The sequence below is a fragment of the Dromiciops gliroides genome, chromosome 1 (assembly GCF_019393635.1).
Source record: "Dromiciops gliroides isolate mDroGli1 chromosome 1, mDroGli1.pri, whole genome shotgun sequence".
NCBI classification, from domain to species: domain Eukaryota; kingdom Metazoa; phylum Chordata; class Mammalia; order Microbiotheria; family Microbiotheriidae; genus Dromiciops; species Dromiciops gliroides.
The window spans coordinates 602,869,283-602,884,891 of record NC_057861.1 but is presented as its reverse complement, the minus strand read 5'-3'; the positions used below and the strand labels follow the sequence as shown (position 1 = coordinate 602,884,891).

Genomic DNA, 15,609 nt, shown 5'->3' with positions numbered 1-15,609 from the left:
GAATGTGTATCTTTTAATGTCAGAAAATTTAATTCTTCAGGAAACAAAGATATATATTTTGTGATAAGTCATGTCCCATGTGTTACAGTAAGGGCTCTCAAGTCTGCTGACAGATAAAAACAACAGGAGATGCACTTTTCAAATGAAGGTGGAAGGGGGCAGCTAGGTGGCGCAGTGTATAGAGCACCGGCCCTGGAGTCAGGAGTACCTGAGTTCAAATCCGGCCTCAGACACTTAACACTTACTAGCTGTGTGACCCTGGGCAAGTCACTTAACTCCAATTGCCTCACAAAAAAAAAAAAAAAACAAACGAAGGTGGAACACAATTTTTAAACCTTGCCTGGAGTATACAAATACCCCTGTTCCAGCTCTGGTGTAGAGGAAATTTCTTTCTTTTTTTTCCACCTTCTTCCTGCTCTTAAAAGTACTTTACCGGGGCATCTAGGTGGCGCAGTGGATAGAGCACCGGCCCTGGAGTCAGGAGTACCTGAGTTCAAATCCGGCCTTAGACACTTAACTAGCTGTGTGACCCTGGGCAAGTCACTTAACCCCAATTGCCTCACTAAAAAAAAAAAAAAAAAGTACTTTACCAATTGTCAACCAAAGTGTTGATCCATCACAAAGATCCCAAAATGAAAACTCCCAGGAGGGAAAAAAATTGGGGAATTCAATTTTTAAAAACAAATGTTAAAATTGTTTTTACATGTAATTGGAAAAAAATAAAAGAGAGAGGGAGAGGGAGAAAGAGAGACAGAGACACAGAGAGAAGACAAAGAACTCTGGAAGGGGTAGAAATGATAAAATTTGATAACAGGTTATATTGTAGGATCGTAGATTATAAATTCAGAGATCAAAGGGACTTCAGAAGACATCAAGTCCAAACCCCTTATTTTATACATGAGAAAACAAGTTCAGAGAGGCTAAATGACTTTCTCAAGTCTCACAGCCAATAAGTGTCAACTTGGGTCTTCTTGACTCCAAGTCTAACACCCTATGCCCTGTGCTTCATACCTACTTAAGAAAATTGGGGGCAGCTAGGTAGTGTAGTGGATAGAGCACCAGCCCTGGATTCAGGAGGACCTGAGTTCAAATTCGGCTTCAGACACTTAACAATTACTAGCTTTGTGACCCTGGACAAGTTACTTAACCCCAATTGCTTCACCAAAAAGAAAAAAGAAAAAAAAAAAAAAAGAAAAAAAATTGAGTAAAAGAGAAGAATCAAAGATAAACACAATTTAATATCATAGGATAGTATACAAGGCCAGGATTCAAAGTAGAAGTTGTTCAGAAGAAGGACTGAATGGATTGAAACTGTAAATATAAAAATAGGATCAGAATAAATTGAAAGCTGCTTAACATTTGAACCCATATAAAATGTAATGACATAACTGTTGAATGACAAAATAATTAAAATGTCAAAATAGTATAAGAAACCAAAATCTTTCCAAAACAAAAATATGAAATAAATGCATATAAGTTTTATGAATGCCACAGAGAGAATTATATGTAATATCATCATGGTTGCAATGCATTACAAAATATTTCTTGAATTTCTCATTTCCGATCTTATCTCTGAAGCTTCCTGATAAAAATGTAACAAACTATATTTGGTTAAAAGGAATGAGTACTAACATGTAGCTCTGCAAACATTTAGTGATTCTGCTTTACACATTTATGTTGAAAGAGAATCAAGGTTTTTTTTTCTTTAATCTCATTACATAATAAATGAAAACATTAGTTAAAAATGTCACTCTTAGAATACTTACTTATAGTAACAAATGTCAGTACCAACACGAATCCACCATGGTCTGGCATGTAATGCTTCCTGGACTGAATACATAAGGGGTTGCATACCTTCAAAAAGGGAGAAAACAGTATATTAAGAAGAAAACACTCCAAAATTTATAGACATAAAACATTATTTTCATAGTTTAAAATGTAAATAATGAAGATTTTAAAATTATATTTAAATTTTACTTAAAACCAAATTAAACATTAACATCATGACATTTTCATCGAATGCTATCTGTAAAATGTTTCTGAAGCTAAAAACTCAGAGGAAGTAAACACGTAAAAATATTAATATTTTAAAGAAAACCATTTTGATATATTGCATATTAACAAAAATTAGATAAATGGTAGAGAAAATTGTCACCTCAATAAGCCCTTTCTATAACAATATGATATCCAAATCACAAATTCTTATCACAGCTTTTCAAAAATTTTCCCCCAATTCTTAACTCAACAAGTTGAAATCCAGTAAACATATTTTTAATCACAAACACCTAAATAAGAAGATTATGTGTGCCAATAAATAATCACACTGAAAAGAGTCATAATTGGGAGGCTCCAGATATAGTGATGGTTAAAAAAATAAGTTGCCTTGGCATACTGCAGCCATCAGAGACAAAGTAGGTAATTTGTTAAATCTGCTAAACGTGGAGCACAAAAGGAACCAACCTAACCATTATCCAAAGAATAAACTATTGTGCATATATACATATATATAATAGTTTATTTATATATATAGTTTATATGCATGTTTAGTTTATATATAGTTTACATATATAAAATAATGTGTGTATATGTAAGTGTATATATATGTATATGTATATGATTATGATTGTTTATTCTTTGAATAATGGCTAGGTTGGTTACACACACACACACACACACACACACACACAAACAATTATACAAATACAGCAAGAATTTAGGATAATGACTTAGAAAGTAACACTGAATTAAAATAATAAAAACACTAAGTGGCACTGTTCCAAATGAAGACTCCAAAAGAAATGTACCCTCAATTACATTTCACAATATAGTAAGAATAATTTCACAATAAGATAACAATGTTGTATAAGCTAATCTCTGAGTTAGCAAAATACTACTTGCTTATAATATGACTATCAATACATGAAAGTCTTAAATTATGAGATACTGATAAAGAGGCTATTTATTTTAAAATATTATCTACGTTCATCCTGTAAAATTGAGTTTTTGATATTTTCCTCATAAAAAGGTCCTCATGGCAAAGATAAATCAAATTTATCCAATTCTTGCTAATTCTTTTTTAAAATTATGTTTGAAAGGAATAATATTTCTACGCTAACTAAAAATGAATGGGAAATTTCTTATATAACAATCTTTGGGAATAATTTTTTGAAAAATACAACTCATATTATCTTTTTTGTTTGGTTTTTGGTTTTTTTAAGTGAGGCAATTGGGGTTAAGTGACTTGCCCAGGGTCACACAGCTAGTAAGTGTTAAGTGTCTGAGGTCGGATTTGAACTCAGGTACTCCTGACTCCAGGGCTGGTGCTCTATCCACTGCGCCATCTAGCTGCCCCTCATATTATCTTTTAAAGATTAATTTTTCTCAACTTTCCCTCTTACTTTCCAAATTTTTTTTGGGGGGGGGATGTTTCTTTGGTTTATTTTTATTACATTTTATTCTAAGAAATTTCTGTATGATAAATATTCTAATTGATAAGACATTAAATAGTCTAAAATATCAAATAATATAAGCATCTAGAAGTCTCAAGGTCATTAATTTCTGTAAGTTCATTGCAACATAAACTACTGGAAAAAACAAGAAATAAATATAAATACATTCCTTAGGAAAGGCTCCTTGAAAAAAACAAAGAAATTGTTTTTCCACAGTTAACTTTTTGTTTGTTTGTTTTGGTGAGGCAATTGAGGTTAAGTAACTTGCCCAGGGTCACATAGCTAGTAAGTGTCTGAGGCCGAATTTGAACTCAGGTCCTCCTGACTCCAGGTCCAGTGCTCTATCCACTGCGCCACCTAGCTGCCCTCAAACAAATATTTTAAATAAGAGAAAATGAGTGCAGAAATTCTGAAAATATTTTAAAATTTGGTGGAAAAAGAAAGTTTGTATTGACTCAACTAAATACATGTTATTTAGTTCATTGAAATAATGGTCCATTATTTCCAAAATCTATCTTTTCTAAAACTATTATATTAAGAAAATGAATTTTGCTAAAGCTTTTATCCCATAATTATGAATTAATCTCAGTTTAGTTTCATACCTTCTTTGTAATACATGTTAAATATCTCAGGAATAGAAAAATGTTTTAACCTTTTCTCCTCATGAATATTCTAATTTTCAAAAATATTTCCTTAAAATTAATCCCCTTGCTTGTGCTTTCAGCAGCTTTTAATACTACTTAAAATATAAAATATGATGCTCCATGCCACCATTTAAAAAAATCTCGTCTATTAACTGAACTTTTTTTAATATAAAACCTATGAAGCTTATTTAAAATTGTTGACAATTTTAAGTTTGATATGAATAATAGGATAATAATGAGTTGAAAGTTTAAAAGGATTTCAGAAGAAATTCAGTTCAAGCCCATCATTTTATAGAGAGGACACTGAAGACAAGACAGGTGAAATAACTTGTCGAAGATCACACATGGAGCAGAGGAGAGTCTGAACCTGAGTTATTTTCCAAAAAAGTTTCATTGCAAATAGCTAAAGTGATGGTAAATTGATGAAACTTGTTTTCATTGTTATTGTATGATTTCAGCTGTGTCTGACTCTTCGTGGCTCCATTTGGGGTTTTCTTGGCAAAGATCCTGGAGTGCTTTGCCATTTCTTTCTCCAGTTCAATTTATAGATAAGAAACTGAGACAAACAGTGTTAAGTGACTTGCCTGGGGTCACACAGCTAATAAGTGTCTAAGGTCAAATTTGAACTCAGGTCTGATTCCAGGCCCAGCACTCTATCCACTGTACCACCTTACTGCCCACAGTTCTCTACACTACATATTTTAACAAGCTTTAACTTCTTAACTTCTTAATAGGCTTTAACTTCCAGCTTGAATTTCTGGGCTTTTTGCTAGCATGCTAGTCTTTTTCTAGAATTGAATCTGATCAGTAAACCAATATACACCATAAATTTCAAATAGCTTAGCACAAATAATAACAGCAAGCATTTATATAGCACTTTAAGGTTTGCAGCTGCTATTTGTATTCTCATTTCACAGATGAAGAAGCTGAGGCCTAAAGAGGTGAAAGGATTTGTCCAGAGTCACTCAGCTACTAAGTATCTGAGGCAAGATTTGAGCTCAGGTCTTCTTGGCTCCAGGTCTAACACTTTATCCTCTATACCACCTACCTGACAATTTCATTAAAGCTACAACTTCATTTATACTAAAAGGAACTTATTGAACATAACAAATTAAGAAGGGTCTATAAAATAATACTACTTTGTGGAATAATTTTTATTGACTAACTGGAGGAATTTGAACCCAGTTCCCTTGACTACAAGTATAATCCTCTAATCATTCTGCTGTGCTGCCCCTTATTCTTACTGATATTATTCAAGTTCTTTAAAATGTAATGTTTAGAGTCCTTTAAAAATGAAATCATGATCTTTCACATATTCGTGACAGAATAAAATAATAAAACTGATGTTACTTCCAATTTTACACATTTAAAATATCTATTTTATGAATGAAATAGCATCCTGGATAAACACACTTCATTTGATTTGTAAAAGATATTGGTAATTTTTTAAAATTACATCCTTTGTTACAGATAGTATGTTTCCTTTAAGCATCCTAAAAGGGAAAGAAAACTATCTTACCATAATTAAACTGACTGTTGGATTTTTCACAGTTGATGATATTAAATCGGTATCCAACGCCTGTCCGCATTCCACTGACTTCAAAGTAAAACCACTGATGATAATGATTGCTATTTATATCTGAGTTCAGAATAAGATCATACTCGTTTCTAAAGATGAACAAAGAAAAATAAATCTGTTGAAAATAGGATAAATTCCTGGGTATATATCAAGTGAGGAATTGGAAAAAAGCTTACTTTCTAATTTGAATAACTTTCCGAAGGTTTCCAGATTCAAATCTGGAATTAAATTTCAAACTTTCTCCTTCTTCTGGTACAGTATAACTTTAAAAGAAAAAATACAAGCAAAAATATTAAAACTCAATTTATACAGATGACAAAAGTAAATGTTTTATTTAATTTTTTTAAGAATCACCTTTTTAACTTAGAATAGATATTTCAAAAAAAAAAAACAAATGGGCTAAAGCCTATAACATGAAACAAATATGTTAGTCAACATTCTATCTGCAGTTTAATTGTAAGGGACAACTAATTTATTATTTTAAAGAAGACTTTTTTACCTTTCTAATAAAGAACTGCTATTCTTCAAAATACTTAGGTTAGGCTCCAGGTCAGAAAATAAATCAAAACACATATTCTACTGCACTGTTATCTAATAAATTGGTAAACTGAAACATAATTTTTAAAAGCTATAAACCTTACTGAAGGAATGTGTTAATACAGTATTTATTCCTTTCTTATGGCTATATCCCAAGTTCTGACACTGATGTATAAATGTGCATATTTACAAATATACCCATTTATATGTTTATAATATTCCTAGTGCCTGGCACAATGCTTCATACACAGTAGATGTTTAATAAATGTTAATCAAATTTAACTAGATATACAATTACATACACTCTTGTGTTTGTATCCAATTAAATCTGAAAATGTTTTTCATTTATACATGTTATATAGATATTATATACACATATAACATATATACACACATATGTAATATATATTTTAACATATTCTCATCCATATAAGAGTAGTGGGGAAGTTTATAGGAGTTTTCTCATAAACCAAAATGGGAGGAAAGGAATTTGTTACCTAAGAGTTGACAACTTTTCATTCCAAGGAAGCAATGGTTCTGAATAGCCCTCCCCCTAAAAAATCCTAATATCCTCAACTTTCATACCCCCAATTTTTAAGAGTTTTACTTACTATTCGCATTCTGAAAGTATTATTTAATAGTAATATCTACTGTAAAAGCAGTAATACGGTAAGGCTCTAATTCCTGGACTATTACTACTGAAAAATATGTATTTAAGAGAAAACAGCAGAAGCATAACATATAATCATATTTCACCAAATTACCAAGAATCATCACTATAATCAATACTCAATTATCTATGCAGATATATAGGAACATAATATGTATAATCTATTGATAGACATGTGGTAGATGACTTTATATTCATGTCTTTAAAAATTACAATGTTAAATTTAGATGATGAACATTTAAAAGTAAAATGAAAAGCAATCAAAGAATTGCTAAATCCACCACTTACTTTGGGTTATCCAGGTCATACATAACTTTGTCTATTATATCACTTTGATGAATTAGTCTCTCAATATCCTGGGCAATTTTTGTCCTGTTATCACAAAAGAGAAGTTTGATTGGAATTAGGACTTTCAAATGTCAACATACTGCTTTCTCCAAAGTAAGTTTTGGTCTTTAAGAAAACCTCATACTAAAAGATTGAAGACAAAATGTCTTAAAAATAAAGTGTCTTCAAATTCATTTTGGGGGCACATCTTATAGTATACCTTAATTGTGAGATAATATATGCAAATAATCAATACGTAGGTCACTTATACACCAAGGTATTTTCCTTTAAAGAGGCATTAATTAGGGACAGCTAGGTGGCGCAGTAGATAGAGCACTGGCCCTGGAGTCAGGAGGACCTGAGTTCAAATTTGGCCTCAGACACTTGATACTTACTAGCTGTGTGACCCTGGGCAAGTCACTTAACCCCAATTGCCTCACACACACAAAAAAAGAGGCATTAATTATAGAAACATACCACTTATCTTCAAATGAGACTGCAAGCAGAAAAGAGTCTCCGAGCATCTAGATATAATAAAGCTTAGGTATTCTATAAAAGATGCAGCAAGCCGCATTCAGGTCTTAACCCAGACAATTTTATATAAAATAAAGTGGCAGATTAAAGCATCAAGGATACTGACAGGGCATCATTAGGACAGTATAGAACAGGGGCAGCTAGGTGGCACAGTGGATAGAGCACCAGCCCTGGATTCAGGAGGACCTGAGTTCAAATGTGACCTCAGACACTTGACACTTACTAGCTGTGTGACCCTGGGTAAGTCACTTAACACCAATTGCTCACAACAAACAAACAAACAAAAAAGGACAGTACAGAACAAAAGCTGATTTTATCAATGATAATCCTGAATAAACAATAAGTTAAATTATGTTCAGAATAAGCATTGACATTTACATAATTATTTATTATTCACCAAGTGCTTTTCTCACAAAAATTTTTTTCCTAAATAATTTTTTCCTAATTTTCAGGTGAAAAAAACTGAGGCTGAAGAGTCATAAGGCCTCCTCAAGTTCACACCACTAGTAAGTGCTGGAATTGGAATTCAAACCCAGGGCCTTCTGGGGCCAGTACTCTTTTCACCTCTCTGCACTTAAAAAGAGAAAGAAAATATTTTATTTTAAGATATTAAAATAAATAACAGGGTGGTTTTTTTTTACTTCAAATGGTAGAGCTTCAGTTATCTGAAAAAAATGGAATATTTCATTTTCTAACAATATTGAATAAGTAAGTTGTACTATGGTTTACCTACAAGAGAAAAGTTTCCGAGTATTGAAAGTTATTCTTAACTTGTCTTTGTGGCTATAATTCTAACTATATTATAACCCAATATCTTAAGAATTAAGGATCGGGGCAGCTAGGTGGCACAGTGGATAGAGCACCAGCCCTGGATTCAGGAGGACCTGAGTTCAAACCGGCCTCAGACCCTTAACACTTCCTAGCTGTGTGACCCTAGGTAAGTCACTTAATCCCAATTGCCTCACCAAAACAAAAACAAAAAAGAATTAAAGATCAATCTAAAAAGCCCTTTAACTCTGAAACCCTAAGATTCAGAGAAGATGAATATTGTAAGGAATTAGAAATGAACTACTCCAGTCCTTCACTGTATGATAAAGGAAACTGATGCCCTAAGTGATTTGTTTGGTGACCTGACAGACTAATTGCCTAATTCTCAGTCTAAAGTGATTGTTTTCCATGTCTGCATACATCTAATTTATAAAGTATAAATTACATATGATCTAATATAGCAATCTCTTCATTGCTCCCCTATAATTTATCTATAAACCATTGCAATAGGCGTCCTATTTCCCCCAATTTCCCTATGTAATCTATTGACTACCTTTTGATTTGAAGGACTTTTAAAAACATATAATAATCTTTTAAATATATTATATACATCTTTACAAATATATCAAAATTATATTGGTAATCCTTCACTCTATGGTTCACTCCTACGAATCAATTTAGGTTTACTTAATTTACTTTCTCAATTAATATGTTGATGTTATACTATAAAACATCTCAAACCATTAAATGTGATTATTTTTGCATTTTACTTTCTAATAAGCACTTTAGACTTTCATGGAATTTACATAAGGAACAATTTAATTTAGAAGCAGTGGATAAGGCTTATCATGCCTTTACAGGTTGGGATTTGTAAGGCCAGTACTCAGGAGAATTTCCCAGTTGGTTGTTTACCTGCAATCGAGGCAAGTTGCCATCAAGGAGCCAGTGTAAGGGCCTTAAGATGAGAGCTCCAGAGCTGGCAGGGGGCTCGGAGGCCATCTAGCCTAACCCTCTACTTTACAGTTGAGAAATCTGCAGCCCCAAAAGGTTAAGTGATTTGACCAAGGTCACAAAGGAAGAGTCCAAGATAGGATTAGAACCCAGGTCCTCAGACTCCAAGAGCCAGTGCTCTTTTCTTTACACCAACTTTCTTCCAAACAGTTAGATTATTTATGTGTTTAACTAAGATAAAGAAGGAGACTTTTCCCAGTTATTTTTCTTAATAGAACTCTATTAAAACAGTTAATCATAACCAACAATAAGCATCACTAATTAATTCACTTTGATAGACATCATGAAATTTATTGATTAAGATTTAAGAAATACAAACACCTAAATCCGAATCAGTACCTTACACTCAAAATCCATAATTGTTTTCAATTGTTATTTAACCTAGCTTTGTTTTTTTCCCTAGAGCTTTACCAGAATTCTTCTTTCTAATAATCCTGAAATTTGCCAACTTTTTTGTAAAAAACCCTTTCAGGAAGCTTTGTTATTCCCATTCATCACAGCTTAACTCAGATGCCACCTTTTTGATGAAGCCTTCCTTCCATGAACACCTGATCTGGCTCTCATTTCCCTCAGACAAAATCTCTCCTTCAAATTTTCCATAGTCCTTTAAGTAGACATCTTTTTTGAAAAATTTCTCTCTCTCTTTTATCACAGCTTTTTGTGAATTTGTAATCCCTCCACAACCTCATCACATGCTAAGCTTCTTGAGGATAGGGCCTATGACAGAGCTGGCTTTGTATACCCAGCACCTCAAATCAATTTATGAATCTGCTTTAGATTGACATACACAATAGGGAGCAATTGCTGGCTTTCAACTTATCAGAGAAATGGCAACCTGACTTAAAGCTCTCCACTTTTCTAAAATCATACTTTTGAAGGGTAATGACCTTTTCTTAGTGGCTCTCTTATTATCATTTTTCAAAATTGATCAACTACTCCTTGTAACAGTCTCCTGTCTCTGCTTCCGTTAAACTATCACTACCCTACACCTCAAATCACTTCCTTCTGTCTTAATTGCTGACTTCTCCTCCTCCTCCTCTCAAATCCTAAATGTCTCCAATTCCAAAACGTGTAAGTTGTTCTAACTCTTGGCCCGCTGCTCTTTTCTATGTTCTTTTCCGTAGAGATCTCATCTACTATTACTGCTTCAATTATCAACCTTAAATCCTGGGCTTCCAAGTCTGTATTCTCAGATGTGACTTCTGTCTCCTGAGTAACGTTCCCACATCCCCAGTTAACTACTGGATGTTTCTATTTGTATAGCCAAGTCACCTCAAGCTTAAAATATCTAAATCAAACTCCTTATCTTTTCCACAGTCCCCCAAATGTGTATTTCTGTCAAATTTAGCATCATTGTGTCTATCAACCCAGGCTCAAATACTCAGACTCATTTGGATTCCTTTCTCCTGCTTACTACCCCCTCCCTTTATCTAATCAGTCATCAATTCCTATCATTTCTCCCTTCTTACTGTCTTCTTATATATAATCCTTCCTTTCTAGTCTCCCTGCCATAACCTCAAATTTGGTCTCTTATTACCACACCTTAAAAGAACCTCCTTAAGTGGTGTCCCTGATTCCACTCTCTCCTCAGTCCATTCTATGTTTAAGTATTCTTCCTAAAGCACAACTTTCATGATGTTACTTCCCTACTCAAAAACACTTCAACAGTTTCCCACTTACTACAGGATAAAGTCCAAACTCCTTAGCCTGGCATTCAGAGCCTTCCACAATCTGGCATCAACCTACCTTTCTTTCTTTGTATCCCCCACAGTGCCTAGTACAGTGCCTCACACATAGCGAGCGCTCAATAATCATTTGTTGATTGATTGACTGAAAGGCCCCAGTTTGCCCTTCCAAGTTCCCTGATCTCAGCCCATGCTTCCTTGCAGGCTGCAGAAACAGGAAAAGAAAGAAAAGTTATATAGCAGCCTGATGGTGATGGTCTGTTAAACCCAAAGAGTGCTTTTCTCCAATCAGAAAAAACTTTCTATACCTAAACCTTGCTATCTTCACTCTCACTCTTTTAGAGACCTATACCTGTTCCTTCTATCAGGTATGTACCTGAACCCACACTGAATTATTCCTATTAATCAACCACACACATGATTAGCCTGTTACAGATACAAGTGCCTTCTGACAAGAACTTGTTACAAAATCTCAGTTATAACGAAACGTAACTTTTTAAAACCTAAACACACTTAAGATTTTCAACAGATAAAAGCTGTTCTTCCATAACATTGTTCTCATTTTATGTCCTATTATTTTTTAATCTATAAAAGGGTAAGAATGTTGTTGAGGATGATTAATCAAAGATGTGGACAAATTCAAAATTTTTTTCCTTACACTCATTTGCTTAGGACCAGTGGTAGTTATTACAGGTGGGATGCAGATGGGAAAGGAGTTCAAAGTATAATGGAAAGTTGCAAAAAATGACAGAGACAGAGACAGAGACAGACAGAGACAGAGAGACAGAGACAGACAGAGACAGACAGAGAGACAGAGAGAGAGAAGATTGATCCCAGATATCTGGTCAGCTAAATAAAAATAACTAGTACAACTGAAAAATAACAGATGACCCGTCCCAACAATATTTCTTACTACTAGTAAGTATGCAATCCCAAACTGCAACACTTTAAGAATACAAAGGTTCAAGGTATAAAGTTCCTGTAATGAAATCAGTCTATATTCCGCCATGTATATTCAAAGTTTTGTTTAAATTTTGTTAAAAAGATTTTACTCGGGGCAGCTAGGTGGCGCAGTGGATAAAGCATAGGCCCTAAATTCAGGAGGACCTGAGTTCAAATGTAACCTCAGACACTTGACACTAGCTGTGTGACCCTGGGCAAGTCACTTAACCCCCATTGCCCTGCCAAAAAAAAAAAAAGATTTTACTCTATGTAGAGGTATGGTGCATTTAACTCAGTCTGTAATTGAAGTCAATTATCTTAAACCAAGAGAATCAACTACCCAAAACAAATTTTGAGATTACTATTGTAAATAAAAGCTTAAATAAGCTCCCAGTAGAAGAGACCAATAGACTAAGAAAACTAAATAAAGCAGAAACTTTTGTCCTCCTCATTAAAAACAGACCTGATACCTTCCTTATTAAGAAGAAAAAACCCATTGCTTTGAATTCTCAACTTAAGTTTATTATTATATAAATTCTCATCAAGAAAGCAAGAATTTGGGGGCAGCTATATAGTGCAGTGGATAAAGCACCAGCCCTGGATTCAGGAGTACCTGAGTTCAAATCTGGCCTCAGACACTTGACACTTACTAGCTGTGTGACCCTGGGTAAGTCACTTAATCTTCATTGCCCCACCAAAAACAAAACAAAACAAAACAAAAAAAGAAAGCAAGAATTCTAAATGCAAAAAGATATAAACATTTAAATTAAGACTTTCCTTTATTTATTTAAAAACAGTCTACACAGGGTACATAGAATCCCCTAGAGTTAAGGCAACTGACAACTGGGTGATTTTTATATTAAGGCAACCTAAAAGGTAAGAGTACACTACTGAGAAAGGCCTCTGACTACTTTAGATTTAAAATGTAATTAATTGCACCTCAGATACTTGTTTCTTTAAAAGTTGCATTTAGGGGCAGCTAGATGGCGCAGCACCGGCCCTGGATTCAGGAGTACCTGAGTTCAAATCCGACTTCAGACACTTAACACTTACTAGCTGTGTGACCCTGGGCAAGTCACTTAACCCCAATTGCCCCGCAAAAAAAAAAAATTGCATTTAAATAGCATAGTTGAAACTAATGATTAATCGATGTTGCTAGAATTTATATGTTGTCATGTGATCAACTAGGTATTATCAGGGTCCCCATACCAAAACCACTCCTCTCTTTTTACTATTAGGAGACACCTTATTTTCCAGAGCTAAGGCCCAGCAAGAAAACTGTGCCCTGAGCTTGGCATAACAACAATCCTTTGTGCTTATCTTCTAGATGAAATCTGCTGTAACCTTAGTCACATAATTAATGGTTCCTGAACCTGGGCAAGAACAAGCAGGCCCAGACATGAAGCCCTGCTTTTTTGTCACTAGGCAACCTAGCCTCACTGTTGCTACTATGCCTCACCACTGTTGCTACACCACACTGATCCTTTTCTAGCCACAACTATCTACCTACCTACCTATCTACCCACATACACACACATACACACACACACACACACACACACACACACACACACACACACATTTTAGCCTCACTGCCTTAGGTCTCCTCCTAGAGGAAGCTCTCTGGTACACATGTCTAGTTTCCCTCCATCAAAGGAATAAAGAAAGCTTTTTGCTTATGACCACTGTTAGCTCTTTGGTTGTGTTTTAATTTTATTTCTTAGAGTTAACTGTGGTCAACTGTGATAACCTGTGTGAGTTCTTTGATATTTTTCAGAATTAACTGTGGTTGTGATAACCTGTATGAGCTCTTTCGTATTTTCAGAGCTAACAGCAGTTGCCCAACCTCTGTGACTTTTTGGTAATTTGTTTTCAGATTTGACAGTATAAAAAGAATTTGTGGCTACAAGTTGTGAGGGTTAAACAAAGAGGCCCACTAGAAATTCAGGTAAAAGATACCTTGTATTATAGACCATGTGAGAAAGGTCCAAAACCACAAGGTAGAGGACACAGTGAAAACTAGCTCAGAATTCTGGCTAGAAAAGGATTCCTGTTGCAATTCAAAATTCCTCCACTTTTCCCAAATCTAGAATCATCCACTTACAAAACCAGCAAGCAATTTCTAGCTTCTGTAGGAAAAGGAAGAGTGAAGCTGTCAAAGTGTTTTTGAAATTAAGAAAAGGAAGCTGTAGGTGGATGTCAAATTATTAAGATGTTATTACAGACTGCAAAAGTCAGTGAGATGCTTTAAAGGTGAACTGGAAGTGTTCAGAAGTAATTCAAAAGACAAGGCTAAGAATTTCAATCAATATGGAAAGCATGAAAATTTGGTTATACTGTCTCCACAGCCAAGTGACTACTCATCCATGTTCCAAGTGTAGGCTTGTCTCCCTCCTAGAAGGATAAAAAGACTCGAGAACCTTCCATATAAGAGATAATGAAGTATTCTTGACTAAAATAGGAATCAGGTATTTGGTAAGGGGGTACAAGAATTGGGAGAGTCAAAGAATGTCACATGGGAAAGAAGGGAAAGGAAAAGGACTGCTGTACATTTACAGCTAAAAAAACAAATCTGAAGCTTTTCCCGAAGAGGAAGGAGTTGGATACTGTGAGAAGGAAGCAGTGGCTTAACTTTCAAGGTACAGACACAGAAACAATCAGATGAGAGATTGTACTCAACTAAGGATGAGAGGAAGAAGAAACCAGTTGTGGTGTCTGATCAAAGGGACTAAGATACTTGTCAACCTTATAAAAACAAAAGAGGAGTCTGGTATCTTTATGGGACATTTATCCAATTCTGGTTCAAACAAATTACTACTACTAACTTCTAGAGCTTCAAATGAGCACAAACAATACAGCCCAAAGGAACCCAGAAAGTACTGCCAAAGATGACAAAGTCCTGTGGAAGAACTTTAAAAACTGTAAGGGCAAAGGTTATATTATCCTTGATGCTGCACATAGATGTCAATATGTTATCTTTGCTGCTGGTCACTGATGTCAACAGTTACAAAAGAGAAAAACTGATGTAGGGAGTAAATAGCTGTCTAAGAAGGTGGTACTTCAGAGTGGGAATGACCAGTAGGTCATGGATGGAAAAATGTCCTACTAGTCTTTTTTTTCTGTTTTGTTTTTGTTTTTGTTTTTGCAGGGCAGTGGAGGTTAAGTTACTTGCCCAGGGTCACACAGCTAGTAAGTGTCAAATGTCTGAGGCTAGATTTGAACCCAGGTCCTTCTGAATCCAGGTCCAGTGCTCTATCAACTGCGCCACCTAGCTGACCCTTACTAGTCTTAATAAAGTCTGATAAACATTAATTTCTCTGGTATCTTGCAAATGTATTCAAAAGGGGTGTGATATGCACCACCCTAGATACTATAGAGAGCAGTTACAACAAAGGAATGATAGCGGTTGAAATACCAGAAGTTCAAAGAAGACAAAATTGAACAAAGGAGTCAGTAGTAAAAT

General features: G+C 34.6%; 1 protein-coding gene across 10 annotated transcripts in view; it reads right to left on the bottom strand.

Moving 5' to 3' along the window:
• Positions 1 to 15,609, bottom strand: part of AGTPBP1 (ATP/GTP binding carboxypeptidase 1) — a 212,696-nt gene that overhangs the window by 86,084 nt on the left and 111,003 nt on the right. For all 10 annotated transcript variants that reach the window (XM_043963888.1, XM_043963895.1, XM_043963953.1 and 7 more), the window contains exons 15-18: positions 7,168 to 7,251; positions 5,849 to 5,935; positions 5,613 to 5,761; positions 1,767 to 1,854 (exon numbers count right to left, since the gene is read on the bottom strand). In XM_043963888.1, the coding sequence (XP_043819823.1) occupies positions 1,767 to 1,854; positions 5,613 to 5,761; positions 5,849 to 5,935; positions 7,168 to 7,251 (408 nt within the window). The remainder of the gene's footprint in view (positions 1 to 1,766; positions 1,855 to 5,612; positions 5,762 to 5,848; positions 5,936 to 7,167; positions 7,252 to 15,609) is intronic.